Source organism: Teleopsis dalmanni, chromosome 1 (assembly GCF_002237135.1).
Source record: "Teleopsis dalmanni isolate 2A chromosome 1, ASM223713v2, whole genome shotgun sequence".
Lineage (NCBI taxonomy): Eukaryota > Metazoa > Arthropoda > Insecta > Diptera > Diopsidae > Teleopsis > Teleopsis dalmanni.
In genome coordinates this window covers 72,220,185-72,241,445 of record NC_051846.1, presented here as the reverse complement: position 1 = coordinate 72,241,445, position 21,261 = coordinate 72,220,185, and the positions used below count along the sequence as shown (strand labels likewise).

The window sequence follows — 21,261 nt, the reverse complement described above, 5'->3', positions numbered from 1 at the left end:
CCAAATTTCAAAAGTAAGGCAAATTAGACTCAAATCAAATTCAAAAGAAAAGAAATCACAATAAATATGTATAAAAAAATTTCATCTCAGTATCTATACTGGTTCAGGAAATACCGAATTATGTTTGGCTAATTTCTGTTTTGTCACATTACGTTGTTGGAGTGCTACCCTTTCACATTAAGATTTCATATGTCAAGGTCAATATATATGTTTTATTGGTTGCAAACATGTCCAAACAATACTTTGTTTTAAATCAAAGAAAAAAATCTGCTGATTTTTCGTTTGCTTCAAGAAACTTATGATGAACATGTACAAAATGATCAGGTTTGCCATAACTAGTTTTAACGATCCAAAAATGGTCATTTTAATGTCAGTGACAGAGAACGTTTTGGTCAAAAAAGTTCGAAGATGAAGTATTGAAGTATCATTGACAGAAAACTCAGAACAAACAGAAATCGAGCTTGCAGAAAAGGTAAATGTCACACAAGCAGGTATTAATACTAAATGCTAACGTGGTACAAAAATGATTTAAGAAGAAGCAAAATGACTACCGCATCAAGTAACTGAATTCAATGATTTGCACAATACAAGATACGGACAATGTTATTTCTTATATCAAATTTTGACTGGCGATGAAAATAAGATTTACTACGATAACCCTAAACGCAAAAAATCATGGGTTCATCTAGGCAGACCATAGATGTTAATAGCAATAGTATTTTGTACTATGGGAGAAATCAGAAAAGAGTGGTGAACTAAAAGTTGCTAAAACTGAACGAAACTCTCATAGCCGAACGCTACCAACAATAATTAATCGATTTGAAATGTACATTGAACGAAAAACTTCCGATTTTAGTTAACAAACAATGTACAGTGATTTTGCTGGACGACAATGATCGACTACATGTCAAAAATACGTTAGACGCACTTAAGTAGGATATTCTACTGCATACTTAGTTTTGGCCAGATTGTGTGCTATCAGATTACTACTTGTTTCGATCATTCCCCTTTAAATGGGGATGAAAAATCCATAATATTCTTTAGAATGTATTGATTATTATATTTCCTGAATACTATGAATACTATTTTTATACTGTTTGCAATAAAAAAGTTATTTTATAATTGATATGAATTTTGCAATACATATTTATTTATTCTAATTGTTTCGAAGGATTTCAATTTAATATTAGGTATTGAAGGCAATTTTTAGAAAGAAAATGATCTATATAAATAGCAATTGATTGAAATGTTGATTTAGGAAAGGTTTATAGTTTATATCCAATTAAGATGAAACATATGGATAGTTATATCTGGGCATAACTAGTATGTCTTTTTGTCTTTAATTCAATTTTAATTTACATTAGTTTGGAATTCAATTGTGTGGGGTAATGTTCCATCAATAGATAAATGAGATGATAGGGTTAAATATATATACAGTATGACTACTGTCCGGAGAGTACATTTTGTACTTTTGTACATTTTGTGAGATTCCGAAGACTTTATGCTATTAATAAAGCAAGGTATATATTATGTACGTGTATGCGACATAATATTGTATTACCGATTACCAAAAACACAGTGAATTTTTTTTCTATTTAAAGTAGAATAGAATAGAGTTGTTGATTAAGTAAATAAAACAAAAATCTAATAAGCCTTACAATAAGCACAATACTAACATTAGATGTGAATGTATCTATAAATATATCTATAATAGCGCTTAAGTAAAGTTCCTACTGTCTCTACTTCTACTCGAAACCGTTATCTACTGCAACAATCAATTTATTTCGGAATCTTTAGTTTTTGTCTCACAAGAGGAGTTTTGCGAGTTGCAGTATTCACATGTCAGTAATTTTTTCATTGAGCACGTTCTTGTGCAATTTTTTCTTTTGCACGTGAGTACTCGAGAAATTTATTGAAAATTATTTGTGTCTTGTATGTTATTTTATTTAATTATAAATCAGGTTCTTACCAAAATAGACTTAAATAAAATTTACAGAAATTTTACTATGACTATCGAAACTCAGAATGGTTACAGTCTCCTCGGTGAGGTATGCAGATCTAAGGTCAATTATTGTTTAGTCTGATGAAGTGATAAACAATAATCCAGTCAAGGCGTAAAGATGGGTTTTAAAGATACCTCGAGTTAATAAAGATTAAAATTGCTCAAGTGCACTAGCTCAAATAGCTTTAACATAAATGGCTATTATTCACATCACCATTTATTCTAGGATCACATCCGAAGGAAGATTGTTGCTTCAATAAGTTGTTGAAGATGCTTAATCGGGGTAAGATGACGAAAAGTGATTAAAGGATCTGAAGAATGGTGTGGAAATCGAATACAGTACAACGACTAATTCAGAATGGCTTGCAGTTAAATTTGATGAAAGTCCATATAGTCTCTTGGAAGTAGTAAATTTAAAACACGTTTCAGTTAAAAATATATCATCTGCTAGTAAATTTTAAACAAATATAGTTAGTGTGCGAAGAATATTCAAGCATGTGCGCTCTAATTATAACTGTAGGATATAATTATAAAGTTTTATAAGAACAAAACTTTTTATGTCCCTTATTATAAAAGAATTCTATTTTGTGTAGGAAAGATTCAATAAAGAAAAAATTTATATATCAAAAATTTAAATTTTTAATCAAGCGAATTTCTAGAATGATTATACTCTGTTGTAAATACTGTCTATCATCATCTATTGATTTTATTATCTGTATGTATTTTGTTGACTGCAAGTGTAAAGAAGTAAATGCATTCGATAAGTAATTTTAAAATTTCTTGATCATTAGAATTAAACCAACTGTTAACTTTTTTCGGAAACCTTTATTTGAGACCTATTCCGCAAAGTTAGCAATTTGTGAATCACTTTTGCAGCTCTACTTTAATATTTCAGGCAAAAATGTTCGCCATCCTAAAAGCATTTTCTTTTATTGCGAGTATAGACTTAAATGAAAAAGAAATATTTCCACTGACAGTCAGGCAGCTATTAAAACTATTTTAAAGCTATTTATTAACGTGTTAAACAGAAGCTCCAAGATAACTATAATTCGGGTTCATGAACATACTGGTATTGCAGAGAAAAAGCATGTAGATTAGCTAACAATACTTGGTGTCTCTTTTATGGAACCATTCGTTACAATCCTTGCTTCTGCCAGTCACAGACAAAAGTTAATTTTGGGTCATTTTTAACGGTAGACAAATAAAAACTGAACTCATATTTTCTTTGTAGATAGGTAAAGAGCAACGTGACTCTTATACTTCAGATTTAAATCCTTCAGCTTGGTACATAGAAAAAATTCAATAATTTTGGGTTAATAGATATCTATTCTAACGAGACGCTGTAATATAGGACGGCATGAAACCAGTCTCACCCTGCCCTGTTAAATTTCCTGTAATAAAGTCTATCGGCGTTTGTAGAGGAGACTTCGGAGTAGTTGTTTCGCTTATGTCCATGCTAAAGCTTTTGGGTGCTCCACATTCTTGGTTATATTTTCAACATTAGTATGAGCCAGATACTTGTATTTCAGTTAATTTAGATAAAGTCGAGCCACCTTCTACTTAACTTAAGTAACTCCATGTGTGCCATTTTTCGCAGTTATATCAAAGTTTGACTTAATTATATTCATATTCTTACGTTTTCATTATACTAAAAACTGATGTATAGGATATCTTTAAAATATATATGTTTTTCCTTACAAATTTTTCTAATACTTGGAAAAAAAATATGTCAAAATATTAATTTATATCACAACTTATATCGTCAAAAAACTCAATAATTGTAATCAATTACTCAATACACTGTAGTCAATTGTCAACATAGATCGGTTCATGAAGCTATACTTATCACTTCGAGTAAAAAAAAGCTCTTTGTGAACATAAAAGAAAATTTCGTAGAATTTATACATACTATACACCAATAAATATAAGTGGAGGATTGAGTCATGGGTCGGCATAATTGCTGTTGGGACCACGTTGGTGCAAAGGTTACAAAATAAATTTTGGATGGTTGATAATTATTTGTATATATTATGATTTCGTATACTTTATATATATATGTAATTAACTACAACAAAATCGAATGTGAATAGAAGACAATTTTTGTGTCTTAGTGGTATTCGTAGGAATAATACAGGTTAGTATTAGATGTAGTTGATAGAACAGTTATTTAAAATTTATAGTGTAAAGTTTATTATAATTCACTGCACCATAATTAAATATTTTTATTTAAAAAATTGAATACTTCAAAATTTAAAATTTAAGTTACAAAAAACTTCATTTTACGATATTCTTAATATCTTTTGTACTCAAGGCTCAAAATTTAATTAAATATATCTACTACTAACAACTACTATTGTTTTAACATTTATCTACTCATATTTTAAAACTTCAAGTGTGTGAGATTCAACTTAATTTACTTTTCATAACTTTTTACATTCAATTCCCTTGAAATGCAAATACAACTCATAAAATCTCAGCCATTAAATTTGCAACAAAATTTTCACTTAAAAGATACTTTAATAAAATCAGACAAGATTCCAGAGAAGGTAAACATTTTTCTCTACTTTATTTTCATTTTATCGGCCGAGCAAAATAAATAGACTCCGACTTAATGTATGTGAAGGTGCAATATAAATAAAAGAATTTACGACTTCAATCGCATTAAAGTGTTTATAAAAAGTGAAGGAGCTTACTACCACACATACGAACACTGCTAACACTGCCAACACACCTTGGATGGAATGAGAGACAAACAAGCCTTACATATGCAGGGTGCTTTGTTGTCTCAAGTACATGAGTTCATGCATTGTAACAAATAAGAGCTTAAGCTGCTTCAAGATAGATATAAACACCCTATAAACAGAATAACTAACACCAACACACACATACATCTGCGTATATAAGTGCACATTAAGAAGTCAACAGTAAAGCAACAGTGCAGTCGGTATACGGCAGTGGTATTGTTTTTTAATCAGCAAAAGCTTTGAACTATACAAGAGCACATAAAATACACAACACTGCCTTTCGCTGCGTTACAAAGCATTTGTAGCTAAGCATGTTCGATTCGGCAACGTGAAGTGCAGGGAGTGATGTGCTTTTATAAATTATTTTGTGTTTTGCGCAGCATTTCCTGAGTGTATTAGTTGTCGGTATTGCTTTCTGTGTAAGCAGTGCCGCTTGTTTGGCGTGCATTCGAATGTACGTTTCTGGTGAGGGGAGCAATGTTTTCAGTTTTTTAATTAAGAGAGATTTTGTTCCTTAATTAATGTTATTTGCCGTGGCTTGTAATTTATATGCTCCAAGCCATAGCTCATGTCTTTTTTGCTTTGCCATTATTTATTTTAGAAAGTATTAGGAAAGTAGCGTTAAGTCGAGCATGTAATTTCCATTAAACAATAGAAAATGTTTTATTTACGGCTCGGCTTTTTTTTTATTACTATTTAGTTAGGTAGAACCTCTAGTGTTTTGAGAATTTTTTTCGTATTTTTGTAGTTTTGTGAATTTATGAAAAATGTGAAATAACATGTACTAATTGTGTCATTAAACTAAGAAGTTATTTATATATAAATATAAATAGGTGTTCCAGGCAGACCAACTAAGATCATCGGCAGCTTCCTACGTGGGAGGTCCATTCGCACGAAAATCAACAGCGCTCTCTCGTCAGTCCGATCTATAAAAGCAGGGATTCCTCAGGGATCGCCACTTTCCCCCACTCGCTACAACATTTATACATCTGATATTCCAATGTTAGGTCCCTCCGTTTAATAATGACATTGAACTTATTAAAAATTTTAGTAGAACATTAGGAAAAGTCAAGCAGATCCTTATAACTTGAATATCTAAATACTAAAAAAAATTATAATCCCATAATCGGCCGTTTGTAGATAACTGTTGATAACTGTTAATCAAATGTTCAATAATTATTTGAATGAAGATTATTCCTTACAATAAATGGATATTAACGCCTCAATTTCTCCAAATTAAATCAAACAACAGAAGCCTGCATTAAGAATACTGAAAATTTTGACTAGTCAATGTGAGCATTAGTAATGTCAGTTAAATTATTTCTTTACATAATGAGAGTTATATATTTTCATGTATCTACAATATATGTACAATATATAATTTTCATTTCATATTTTCATATTATAGCACATGAAATCTTTCTAGATATTAGTCTTGATTGAAGGGTCGCCAAATACAGTCTAATATTATTTTTATATTATACGAATGATGAATCTCAATTAATGACAATGGCATTAGTAAGTTAGTTAGTTAATATTTGTACTACAGTTAGGTATAAAAGTGAAAAAAAAAGAAATAAAAAATATCACAAAGAAATTCGGTATTAAGAATTAATAATATTGATTGGTAATGTGTTGATTAATAATCTGTAAACACACAGTAAAAAGGATTACGTAATATTTATTAACATATATCAAATAAATACCAAAAAAAAATTGATAAAATGTTCATTTCCTGTGACCACTGAGAAGCAATAAAATTGTGACATTTTTTCCTTGTTTTTTAATATTTTGACCCGTAACTTTTTTTTCATCTTAATTTCTCCATTTTTTAAATAAAATATAAGCGATCACATATAAAAGTATAAGTTTCTATTATGATTTATAGTTTAGAGCATTCAATTTTATATAATTATTGAGCCATTTTTGGAGTAATCTACTCTAATCCATGCAACTCGTATTAATGGTCCAATCTCGAATATTTCACACTATCCGTTCAGCTCACATTTTTAAGCTAGTGCAATCTTGAATATTGTATAAATAACCCATTTACTTCCAATCAATACAATACCTGTATTCCCTTTTGTCTTGGATTCTTAGCTTGAACAACTCTTATTTAGAATTATGCATTGCATCACTGAAACATGCTATATTTCGCCATTTTATGTCCGCAATTTCGCTAATGGTTATTTGACAGAATTTATTCCATCACCGCATGTCTGCTTAGAAGACAATGCTATGCGGGATAATATGCGGAAAACAATTTCTTCGTTATGTATGGATTGCAATCCAACCACTACATGTGTATAGTTAGCATAACATATTTAGTTCGCTTTTTTGTGATATTTTTTTAAGCAGTTTAAGCGAAGTCTGTTGAGCTTTAGAGGATGTCCACGTCGACGATAACGGAATTTTGATCATTAGGGTTTAAAGTAAAAAAAATTATTACTCGCAATATTTTTTTGTGTGATAAACAATCATTTAATGCTACATCTATAATTTAAGCTAAGATGTTTGCTAATTTATCTTAGCTCAAAATTTTGTGATACATAAAATTTTGTTTACATGTTCTTTAGTATCAACTTTGATTTCTGGTATACTCTCATACTCATATCTCTTTTACATTGTGACCGAAAAGTTTCCGGAAAATTTTAAATAAAACGCAAAATTCTTAATCTTCATCAATATTTATTTTATCTCCTTCAAAATATGCTCCATTAGAAGCGATACACAAATGCCAACGTTTCTTCCAATCATCAAAACATTTTTTATAGGCGCTTTCCGGTATGGCTTTGAGTTCCCTCTGCGAATTCTGTTTTACGTCTTATATGGATTCAAAACGCGTTCCTCTGAGTGGTAATTTGAGTTTGGGAAACAGGAAAAAGTCACACGGTGCAAGATCAGGTGAATACGGTGGCTGTTCGATGGTATTTATTGAATTTTTGGCCTTAAAATCGTTGATAATGTTGGCTCGGTGCGAGGGAGCATTATCGTCATGAAAAATCCATGAATTATCCTTCCACAATTGAGGCCGTTTACGGCGGATAGCTCTCACGACCGATGCCTAGCTCTCGTGCTATCTCTCTAACACTCACATGAGGATTTTGGAACACGATTTCCTTTGCCTTTTCAATGTTTTCGTCGGTGGTAGAGGCCGAAGGTCGTCCAGAACGCGGCATGTCTTCGACGGTCGTACGACCGTCCTGAAAGGCTTTGTACCACTCATAAACTTGAGTTTTCGATAAAACTGATTCCCCATAAGCCTTTTGTAGCATTCGCAACGATTCTGCACACGAAATTTCGTTCGAAACACAAAATTTGATGCAAACTCTTTGTTCAATATTTTTTTCCATTGTTTTTTTCGCAACGCCCTACTGAGGTGAACTGGTTTCAACAGCTGCCGTAAACGAACTGTCTGACAGATCGCGCTCATTTTTGGCATAGTAATTAAGGACAGTGCTGCCAAACTACATAAACTTAAAATATCGAAAAATATACAGCGCGCGAATTTTAAATGAGAATTTCCGAAAGCTTTTCGGTCACAATGTATATTTATTTGAATGGACTATGTTACTTATTCTCTACAACTATATTTGTATTTAACAAGTTCACCATTCTGTATAAGTACTTTTTTATTTCATTTTGTTAATAAGAATGTCAAATATTTAACAACGATTTATTCGCAGATGCTCAGGAATCTACAATCTGTTGAACCACAATTATATAATCCTGTCATACCGAGAATAACTATAATTGATGATGAGTACTGATGACCACTGATGTATGGTCAGCCAAATTTCAATAAAATTAAATAAATTTTTGTGTTTGTCCTTTCTTTCTTTCTTTGCTGTTCGAAAACGCTCTTAATAACTATAATTTTGAAAAATTATAGTATTTGTTAATATGTATATTACATTAACGATCATTCCGTCATCGGCTTTCGAATTTCTATAATTAATTTGTATTATATTTAAATTTAACAAAAATCTATAAGAGTGAAAAAAAATCTAAATAATTTTATATTAAATTTGATTATTGAAGTCAATTATTACATAAATAATATTTTTTAAAAGAAACTATTGCTTTAAAAAAGATGTATCTTAAACAATATTGAATAAGAACAACAAAATTTTTATTATTTCTTAATAATTGCATTTTTGACACGAAACAGCTGTGTAGTTAGCCACACTGAACCATAAAATTGAACTACTAGAATTAGTGGACTACAACAACAAACATTTTTTTAATATAATTTTTGTTTAATTGAATTTTTGGCCTACCATACAACTGTTTCGAGTATTGCCAAATACACATCATCAAAGGTCTTGAAATTATTTCTTATATTTAATTGATCTTAAATAATTTTTTTAAACTGCAAGTACCCTGCCAAATTAAAAGCTTAGAGTCAGTGTTCATTAGCCAGCTGCCGCAAAGCCGCGCTTATGAAGTACAAAGTTCAGTAACAGTATCACTAGGACATCCGATTTACCAATCTCAATTTTCTCTGATAGCCAAGCTGCCATCAGATCACTGATTGGCACCTCACCTCAGACTGCCATGCTTCATTAAATGACCTAGCTAGGTTTGTTAGGGTCAAACTCATTTGGGTTCCTGGTCACAGGGATATCACAGGAAATTGTTGGGCAGACGACCTAGCCTAGGCATTCCACTTGCTACAGTTAACTGGCAATCATACAAAAATACCTGAGCATAGCCAAGCAATACTGGGCTGACGAACGTCAATGTCAGATTTCTAGGTTGACTTGGCCGAAGTTAGACAAGAAAAGAACTAGTCAGCTACTTCAACTAAGACGGAACCTGCTCAGCACTACGGTATCTGTGTTGACGGGACACTGCGTAATAGGAAGGCACGCTATGAGACTGGGTCTCCCCTTTAATGACTTTTGTCGAGGTTGTGGTTTTGAGGATGAGGAGGAGACTGTACTCCATCTCATGTGTCAGTGCCCTTCCCTAGCCAGAAGAAGATTAAAAACCCTTTGATCTCCTTTTCTAACTGACCTGACTGAGTTGTCATCCTGTAATGTTAGGGACCTAGCCATGTTCATAGAACTGTCAGGTTGGTTTTCCTTTACCTAATAAGGGAGTCGTTACCTTTCTTCGACGTTGAATGTATACTGATTATCTATATGATAATTATCTATATGATTATTTATATGATTATCTATATGATTATCTACGACAATCTATATACAAATCAACGTAACTCCTGTGGTACCACAATGGGCCATTATTTGTGCTTAAGTGGGCTTTTTGGGATACAAGGCCGCCACTCCAACCAACCAACCATCACTAGGAATTTAAAACCAAATTGTTAAAGTGTTAAATATAGATGTTAAAAAACTTATGACTTCCTCCGAATGTGTTAAATTCTCATACAATAGCGAAGAACCTTCTTATTTCTAACAAATAAATTTGAGCTCATTAATTTTTTTATAACATGAATTCTCTTCATTTTCTATGTACATATTTAAGGCATTGTGTATTTGTGAGATATTTCATAAATTGCCTTTTTACATATTTGATTGCAGCTGCTTATCATTTCTTTGCAGTGAGTTCCTATACGCAAAGACGACGTTAATGATAAACGCTGTTTTGCATATGACAGATTTGCCAGAAACTTTTCGCATATCAAGTAGTTTTCAGCCAGAGAAGAGCTAATGGAACAAGCTTGCAAATGAGCTCAAAAAAGTACAAAAGCAAATTACAGACATTGACTGCTTGACATCAACTTTGTCATCATTTAGGAATTTATTTAACAAGCAGAAGCATAACTCCACACTCAAATCATTCTACAGACAAAAGGATAATGCACTTATAATTTTTTTTTTTGAATTCAGAAAAAAATTATAATAATCCTTTAACGTATATAAACCATACTTTTACTTAGAACTCATTAGTTGGAATATTAACATAAAACTCAATTAGGATTTCATTCTATTTGCATCACAATTCTCTCCCACCACCACCAGCGGTTTTTCTTAGAATTTCGATGGCGTTAAGCAACTCGAGACAACCTTGACAATTGCTTTGGTTTTATGTGCGGAAAATATTATTTTCACAATAAATGTCGTTTACACTGCAAATAAACTAACATCAATGCCAGAAATCCTCAGTTACTTAACCTTTCTAGAGCTGAGCTGTCAACAAGCACGCGTGACAAATAAACTTCATTTTTATACTTTGAAAGTATTTTTTTTATTTTTTATTTTATTATTTTTTATTTTATTACTTTTTATTTTATTATTTTTATTGTTATTTCATTTATATTTATTTTTCTGTTGTTTGTGCGGTTATTGAACGTCATTCACTCATACGGGCTCTTTTATTTTCGAGTTCTTGCGTGAGTAATATTTACACTGTAAAACGCTTGCATTGTTACACCGTCACTCACTCACATAGTCAAACTCCGTGAACAAACAAACAGACAGACAGACACACAGACAGACAAATTGACGTGGTGACGTATTGAATTAAGTGGATTTCTGGATTGCTGACTTCAAACTGATTAACTCAGATACAAATGCTGAAACATAAACATGGACGGAATAACAGATTCCTACTGATGTGCTTGTACACAAGTTTGACATTAGAAGCTTAGCTGCATTAACTTGAAGTACTTGTATATTTTTTTAATATATTTGGAGCGGAAGCTATGATACTTTCATTATTCCATAGAGACTCTTGGTTCACCTTTGTTTACTACTCAACTCGTCTCGACTTGACTGTTCTGTTACGATATGAACAATCATTTTACAAGGATTACTTAAGGTTATAAAAGTGCACTGAAAGGGAATGAAAGCAAGTGCAATTTGTTTTGGCATCGCATTCACAAAAATAATAAAATACGATATATGTTATATGTATAATGAAATCAAATAAATAACCATATTTTCTGTTAGTAAATAATGCTAGAAATTAAGGATTTATAACACCATAATATTAAATAATTTATATATATTATATATAAATATATTTTCTTGAGTAGGAAGAGCAATATTTATATTTTACCTATTGGCAAGACTAAGTATTATCGGTTACCATTTTTACCAAAAATTATAGACTAGTTCTTTTTACAGATAGCTCTATCATTTGCGTGTGATTTGCTACATTTATAGTGACTTGTAAAGAGTATTTCAATAAGCAAACAGACTTAAACCGTTTAAATTTTGATGCAATGAGTTTTAACGATATTTGATATGTAGTACCAAGAAGTGACTGCAAAGATAATGATAGATGAAGATCCATCTTCTGTAACTGTGAAATGCTGCTATAAAGAATTTGATAGCGAAAACCGTTCTCTCAAATATAAATTTTATAATTATAAAGTCTTCCAAAATCAGTTGCAATGATAAGATATACTGATTATGTACAAAAATCGTAACACAGATGTTTGTTAAAAAATGTTCTGCAATAATATAACAACCACATTATTTTTACCATATTATAATACAATATTTAATTATTTTACAATATTAATGTAAAAGAATATAATTATATTATACTAATATGTATTCATTGGATGCTACATAATGTCACTTAAAAATAAAAAAGATAATCCTGAAGGCTCATGAAAAGAAATGGTTGCAATTGCGAAGCTTCAAAAGACGTGTATAAGATTATAATAGGCGACAAATTTTTGATCTATGTGCATGGATTGAAACTAGAAGTAGTTGACAGTAAGAATGTTTTAAGTTAGGTTAAGATTAACAAAAATTGTTCGCCCACGAAACATTTCGAACAAAGATTAGTACTTGTTCTTTTTTTTTTGAAAGAATTGACCATATGTCAATTTAATTAATATCGTTAGATCCAAATAATAGACAGAGCGGTTAGAGTGAAAAATTCCAAAAACAAAAAACACTAAAGACGAATAACTTTTCAATGTTATGTTAAACTTTTTTTGAAATTGCATTGCACGAGCTACATAACATAATATTCTGTCAACTGTTTGTTCCATCTTGACGATATGTATGAAACAAATACTAACATTTTTCCTTTCTTTTGGTGTAAAAAATGTTCGAATAGAATAAGCAAAAATCGATTGATAATAAGCATTTATTGGCTTTTTGGGAGAATATACTTAAGGAGTGGTTTAGTTCGGATATTTACAAAAAATCAATATCACTTCATACTTTTTTCAATAAACTTATAATTGGCATTGTACATACCGTTTTTACTTTAGAATTAATTTTATCACGAAAATCACCCATCCTCATCTCTAGAATTATTTTACATATATTATGTACTTAGACAACTATCGTTCTGAATTCTTTGCTTATGAAACACCCAAGATGATATTTTCCGTATAAAATTGTGACTGACGAAGAAAATGGTCTTACAACGATAATCCTAAATACAAAGAATCATGAATTCATCTAGACAAACCATTCATATCAACCGCAAACTTAAACTTTCATGGAAGTAGTATTACATTGTACATTATGCGGGATAAGAAAAGTGTTGCTTGAACACTTATCGCAAAACTTTTGGATCACTTATCCAAAAATATTGAAAGCTCTTAAATGAATAGTTCTACCACACACTCCTTATTCACTAGATTGCAACTGTATCAGTTTACTATTTATTCCGATCAATGCAAAGACGCTCTTTTTGACCAGCAGTTCAGAAGTCACGCAGAAATCAAAACCTGGCTCGATGAATCGGTTGCACCAAAACAACATTTTTTTCATGGACTCCATAAATTACTAAAAAGACGGTTGAAAGCTATAGTAAACCGTAGAAAATGTTTCGATTTACTATTTCTTAGAAAAAAGTCTACAGTTTGCGTTCACGAACACATAATAGTACACAAAAAACGAAAACGAGATGCCCCAAACACTAAATTAGTGTACTGTTTCCGACATCTTCTGTAAAATTTTTTATTTTCTCGTTAGTATTCTTTTCACGAGTGAATTTTTTAATGATCTTTTCATGAAGATAGTAAACTTTTGTAGCGATCATTTCCTGAAGGTAGTGTATTTTTAGTGTTCTTTTAGTGTCTGTCATTTTGATTAGGAAACATTTTTGATGTATATTATTGTTGTTTCATTTGTATAAAGTTTAAAACAGTAATAAATGTTTGAGAATTTCTGTATATCATATATAATATTTAGATTATTGCGTAGGAATATATAGTTTTTAGGGGATGAAGATACCAGAAACAGTATAATAATAAACAGTTCGCGAACACAAACTCTAAAATTTTTTTTACGTATTTAGGGGTTTTTTAGTGTACTGTTCGTTTTGAATTTTTGAACAAAAATACAAAACAGTACACTATGTTAGGTACTTTACAGTTTGTTTTCGTTCACTGATTATACATTCAACAAGTGACAAATGCAATCCTTTCTATCTACCAATATTTACTCAAACAAGAATCTATCACATAGGCTATGGGAATACTTGATTATTGATTTCCCACAAAAAATTAATTTGTGAAGTCTTCAAACTATTGTTATTAGTCTACTGAAGTTCCACTAGAAATTGTTACTTACTTAACTTTATAAAAATTGCAGATATAAATAATGTTAAATTCATTCATATTTTTTAATATACTTATTCAGATGTGAATGTTATTAAAAAATTTAAGTATATTTCTGTTCAAATTTAATCATTTATTTTGTTAAATACTTAGTATTTAATCCTTCCAAAGACATTTTCTGCAATTTGTCTAAGTCTAATAAATATTACAGTCTAAGAAAATAATTTCGTAATATACTTAATAACTATTTGAAGGACCATTACCATTCAACTCAAATAAAATAATTCTTGCTAATTAATTACGTTAGAAAAGTAAATTGAAAGTAGAAGTAAATATGAAATGAATAATAAAAGGTACGATTTATCACAAGGGTATTAGTGTACTTAACCACTCTGGCAAATATTGATACAACGACTTACCTTGCAAATTCCATAAAGAAGGATAACACTGAGGATAATCATGGACATTTGTGTGCCGATAATGGCAAAATATGCAATCTGTACACCTGAAAGAATAAAATAAAACAAATGAAATATAAATAACATACCAAGCCGAGTAGTTTTATGTGAAAACGTGTGTGAATATCTAGAGGAATAGCAAATATCCAAGCCACAATAAGTATCTCCATAAATATTCCCATATATGTTTGTTTATTAGATTAAATATAATTGTACGGTTGGGTCTGTGTGTGAGTGCTTCTGACTATAATGTTTGATGTTTAACACTGGTACATACTAATGTCCTTGCCTGCTGCGATAATGAATAATGGTACACTGTGTAGGTTGAAGTTAAATTGACATTCGGATAATATATTGCCAACATAATCCTTTATGTGGTCAAAGAAAGGATAACACAAAGCAAATATAAAAGAAAAAACGAACTCAAATAGAAATTAAATTGAATGGAGATAAAGGCTAAAATATAGGAACGTGCATACTTTTGGGACATATGACTTTTGTGATACTGTCAAAATATTAAGAAGCCAAGGGCATAAGTAGTAAAGGTCTAACACCCAACAACATTAAAGTTTGCTTTCAGATTTTCGAGTGTAGAATATAATTGTTAAATTTACGAGTTCGTTGCCAATTGTTTGCTTTGTCATTTTATCCTTTCGATTTTGGTATTGTTTAAGGACTTCATTTGGCAATTTTGTGAGTTTTTATTGGTCTACAGTTAATAGTTGGATGTGTGCAGTTTAATTGTTTTCCTATACGTGATTTGTATGTTGAAAACGTGGCTACCCATTTGGTAACTTTTGGACTGATTACGGATATGTGACTTTATTTATTTATTGTGCAAATAATCTTTAAATTTTTTTGTGTTTCAACAAGTCGATATTTGAATAAGTAATATTATTATATATAGAAAATCTGACATTTAAATTACTCCATTGTCATAAGTATAAAGTATAATGAGTGCTCAAAATCAGCAACTGTGTAACATGAATAGTATATGGTATATAGTAAGTTGTGGTAAAAGGCATTTTATAATTTCATTTAAAGAAATCATTACTGTTATATTAAACATATACGTAACTTCTCAATAGAAGTACACTTAATTCACTTAAAATATAAATATGTATATACCAGTTCTGTACGATTACATAATTATAGTGCTACATTAAAGCTTTAAAGTAATATTTTGTTGGCTTTATTTATGATACTAACATAATGAAAACTGTTTACACATTATTAAAGTGCAGTAAATACTCATTTTTTGTCCAAATATCATGAAAATTGGGTAATACCAAAGAGGAAGTTTAACTTCATTGGCGTATGTATTGACAGTAATAATCTAACTAGAAACATCAATTTTGAATCTATTTAAAAGCACATTTTTTTTAGCAATGCTATTTTCTTAGGAATGCACATCATATGTAATTGCCTCTGACTTCAAAATTTGATTCACTGCTTTGTTTTTGGGTTATTCATGTTTATGGTGTTTTTTTTTCTGACAAGAGGACTATTTGACTTTCACCCCTTCAGTAAGTATATATGAATCCATGTACCGATCTTACAATAATATCCAAAGAATGCAATGACGTGTTGACATAATACCCAACCCTTTCAAAATCTGTCTATATATCTAGGAGATCCTCTTCATAACGCTTTGAACTCATCACAGAAAATTCCTTCTTTTTCATTGTTTTAGAACTTATAACACTGTGGTTATCACTGTAACCCAGAAATTAGTTATCTGAATATCATGAAATTTTATCACGTATCGTTTGAAGGATACGATTTCTCAGGAATTAAATGGTGATGAAAACAATGTTGCCATATAAGCATAAGCTGGACCAAAGACTTATTAAGTGAGGTAATAAATGGGGCTAAAAATTTATTTTTTGGCTTAAGTACTATTTTTAAATATTTTTCAAAGTCTTTAGCAAGTCAATTTAAGATTATTTAAAAACTTTTAAATGTTTGCTAACGCTTTATAATAATTATAATTGAAAATTATTAAATTAACTTCAGTAGTTAACTTACCATAATAAACATCTTCGAGTTCATTAGATTTTCTTATGTTGACATTGATACGCCACGAATATATTAAAACGATTAAAAGTGAAATATTCTGAAAATAAAATTACAAAGTTTTTAATTTAATTAAAAGGAATACTTACTCTCTTATAATAAACTCTAATAAAAGCTAAAAATATACATAATATGTTTATAATGTTATCTATTCTAAACCATAATTTGTCGTGGTTTTATTCGCTCGTAATTGTATGCAAAGGAGCGTAGTCGACTATTTTGTAGTATCCACGTTTCCACATATCCACACCACACATAGTAAAAAGTAATAAACTGTAATAAACCAAATCATATTAAATAAACACGTTAATTAACCGATAAAATGCGGTAAACATAAAAACAAACCGAAAACGTATAAAACAATTCCCAACAAGTTTTATACACCGCCCATTAATTTTCATATCAAATAGCGTAGAAAGTGGAAAATGTCAAAAGTTTCATATTGTAGCGCTTGCTATCCTTGCAAAATAATCCTTTTTAAAATTATTATTTGCAGGAATATAAAAACGCTTCGCTGCTGCATACAAAACATGCTTTTATTTTAATGAACTTGTAATTTTGTGAAAATGTTTTTGTCAAATCTGCACACTCCACTCCTCTACACTCCTTCCGGAAAAGTACAAATTTCATACCATATCAAGTGCTAATTACTACCAAACAAGCTTAGTAGACATATATATCCAGAGAAGCTCTGTGTTTGCTAAAAGTGCAGTTAAAATTCTAAAGTGCTCGTTTTAATAAAGCAAAATGTTAACATTTTATTTTTTGGTTTTATGGTTCGCTGAAATTCACAGCACGAATTTCACATTAACATAAATTAAAACACATAATGAGCACTTGTACGCTTTGTAAATGTATCAATAAATGTGTTATATTACTCTAGTCCAGGGCGACTAATTGCAAGTCCTACTAAAACATTTCCAGTTTTTAAACATTTTTATAATTTTTTATTTAGTCTAAAACTAAATCTAGGCAGAATTTATATCTTTACCAGTATTTTTGTCTTTTTTTGGCCTTTATTTTAAGTTTGAGGTTGGATTGTCGGAACTATTATTATTTCTTAGACGCTTCGTTGTAATGACCTATTTTCAGTATTCAGTGAAACTTTTTCCGTAAAACTATGTGCCGATATATATTAGTTTGGTTCTTCTAATATCATACTTAAAAAATACAAGTTTTTATAAACAGTTGTTATGAATATTGTGGATATGAAGCTTTTATTTATACATAAGTAGCTGCTAACAACTTTATATTAAATTTAATTTATCAATTTAATTATGATTAAAGAAACTAATTTCTTAATAGAAAAAATATAAAAAACTGTAATAGAGAGGTTTTTAAACATTAACTAATTAAACGAAATAATGTTTTATTTATTTTTAATTGACTTAAGTTTTAGCAGACCATATTATTGTTTCAAGTATTGCCAGAAACCTTATTCTTTTTTTGTGGTTTTGTCGGTACCAGGTTCAATGCTATATGCACTATCAGAACGACCGTTAATATGTAGTATTCGGACTTAAACACCCCATTTTCGGAACGACTTGTTTTCCCTCGGAACCGCTTTTGTATTACTATGAGGAGAATTCTTTTATGTTAGCACTTCTAGCTATGCTTTTGTAATTTTCGATCTACGTCCAGAACTCCACGTTTTTACCACATTTTCTTGATGTCTGCACTATTTATTAGATTAGTTTCTGATTCTCCTCTCTAGATCTAATTTCGTTGCTTTGCGGACTTGAATCACATATGACTGTATCGTTCTCCAGCTCTCTGGGTTCGTTCTAATTTTCTCTACTATATTTTCGTGATTTATTGGTCCAATCTGGGTTATTATCTCTTCTCTAAATGTGAGTCACTTATTATTTGAATTAATCTAAGTGTCAACATCTAAGTGATATAGTTATTTGTGTCTCCCAATTACCATTTCGGAGTGTTATTTTGAGGTAATTAATCGTTTTTTGGGTCGTCAGCATATAATTATATACACGAGTCTCTCTTTCCGTATTTCTATGCCTTCGAGTTAATAGTAATACCTCCGTTCTATTAGTAGGCAGTTGTAAGCCATACTTGCTTAACCAGTCCTGTACTCTCAACATTACTTGTGCGTTGTTTCTTTCCACTAATTGAGTTTCGCGGCCGGTAACTTATTAACCGAGAACAAAAACCTAATTTTGTTGCTCTAAATTATTACTATTCAAAAATCATTTTATTACTAAAATTATTTGTTGTTGGTATTTTTATTTCAAATTTTGCATCTTTAAGGTTCGATATATCTAGAACCTATGTAAATTGACAAACGTCAAGCTAGAGTAAAAAATTTTCAAACTAGTCGTCTATTCACCTAAGAAACTGTAATAATGTAGATTAATGAAATTTTTATGTTTTGAACTTTAAATAAAAATATTTTTAGTTTATTTATTTATAACAATATTTAAACAAACAAAATTACTGTTTTTATTTAAATATTCTATATTATAAAATAATATAAAACAAAACTCGAACTGAAGTCCGGCAAATCAACAAGTACATTAGGTTGTTCGTGGTCACCTGGTGTGATCTATCGAGCAAATCACATGATCACAGGAATTAAAAATATGTAAACATATTTGTTAGGATTAGGATGTGGGTAGATGATGGTGGTGTGAGAGGATGGTTTAAGAGCAACATGGATTGGGATAAGTGTGATTCTAAATAAAGTCAACCTGGGCCAGGGAGAAACCCTGCGATTGTAATTAAGTGTAGTCCTAGCGATATTATATCAACAATTAAGATCGATACTGGACTTAAATATTCGGTTTTTGTTTTTGAAAAAATAAATATAAACAAAATAAAAATTTTTTTTCTATTTATCTACTGAATCAATACCATAAATATTATGATAATATTGAATAATATTAAAATGTGTTATAGTAATAACATTGAAGCTTGATAATTAAGATTTGCTTTTCAAGTAAAAATTTTAAGTAGGGTAGATTTTTACTTAATATAGAGGTGACATCACAGGTATAACATCAAAATTATAATATTTAAAAATAGTTTTGTTAAGCTTATTTTTTTCTCGGAATTTACTGCATAAAATTATAATAATGTTAATAATTTTTAAATGCAATGAAAATTTTTTTTTAAAAGTTATTTTGTTAAAAGAAAGATACTTGATACAAAAATACACTTTTACGAAAAATATCAAATAAACAAATACACAAAAAACGGTTTAAACTATTTCTTATAAAATTTTCTGATAATTTTATGAGTAATTGTTTTAATTACTAAGTTTTATTTAAATATTTTTAAACGAGCTAATTAATATATTATTTAAATAATATTAATAAATAATATGCAATTTTTTAAATTATTTTTAAAAAATATAATTAAGTGTCATCAATATTTCGACAACAGTCCACAGTCATTTTTAAATTCAAAGTACTCTCAAGATGAGTATGGAAAAAAATATATTATATATAAAATGTATATAATTACAGAGAAGTAATCAACTTTTTCGTGTAATAAAAACCTGTACCAAATAAATTATATAACTACATTCATAATTTAACATCACTCATACGCTATGTTGACCCAACTACTCATGCGGCACTGAGCGCTCATTCGCTTGTACAAATTATTATTATGTATTTAAAATTACTTACGATTGTGTAAATTGCACTTGTTAGGGCCAAATTTTTGGCATGCAACATGCGACAGCATCCGGTGGTCGTCAAGGGTCCATACGGATACAATATAACGGATTTCATTTTTTCGCCAGCGCCGGCAGCGGCAGCAGCAGCAGCAACGCAACTTTTGTGTTTCGTTTTCATAGCAACATTCTCTCCCGTTCAGTGCTCATGTGTGATTGCATTATTTATTACACTCCCTGCACTTCAGTACCAACGAATCCACATAGGTGAATGCATGACTAGGCACATATCTACACATCCACACGCACTTGGGTGAGTCTCAGTGAAATAGTATCTGTGTGTGTGACTTATGCACTGAATTTTTACACTTGCAACTGCCAAATTTTTGTCGAATATCTGTAGATATTAAACAATATGCGGATGGAGTTTACTTAGTGCAGCAACTCTAAAAAAAAATGATGAAATTTTTATTCAGAAATTTTTATGAAAATTGTAAAAAAAATATTTGAATTATTCTTAAAATCAAACAGGAATATGCAATTTTTTGTTACGTTATAAATTTGTTATCGTTCGACATTTTCATTTATCTATTAGATTAGAAATGTGTATGGTGCATCAAAAATTTTGCAAAAATGCCGAAAAAAATAGTTTCTTTATGACTTTTATATTGGATTGAAGCAGCTTTCTGTGGGAAGGGTTTTGAAGGTTCTTATAATGTTCCCAAAGTACCGAATAATCAATATAAAAAGTAAACATATAAATTAACTATTCTAAATTTCTAAACAGGGTCCAATATTTTTGGACCTTATCACCTATGCTGTAATTTTGTTTACGAACTCTTTTT

The 21,261-nt window shown here is 30.2% G+C and overlaps 1 protein-coding gene across 1 annotated transcript in view; it reads right to left on the bottom strand.

The window, feature by feature from the left end:
* Positions 1 to 21,261, bottom strand: part of LOC119669593 — a 59,597-nt gene that overhangs the window by 21,019 nt on the left and 17,317 nt on the right. The window contains exons 2-4 of the mRNA XM_038079560.1: positions 20,430 to 20,862; positions 16,735 to 16,822; positions 14,668 to 14,753 (exon numbers count right to left, since the gene is read on the bottom strand). Coding sequence (XP_037935488.1) covers positions 14,668 to 14,753; positions 16,735 to 16,822; positions 20,430 to 20,597 — 342 coding nt within the window. The 5' untranslated portion in view covers positions 20,598 to 20,862. The remainder of the gene's footprint in view (positions 1 to 14,667; positions 14,754 to 16,734; positions 16,823 to 20,429; positions 20,863 to 21,261) is intronic.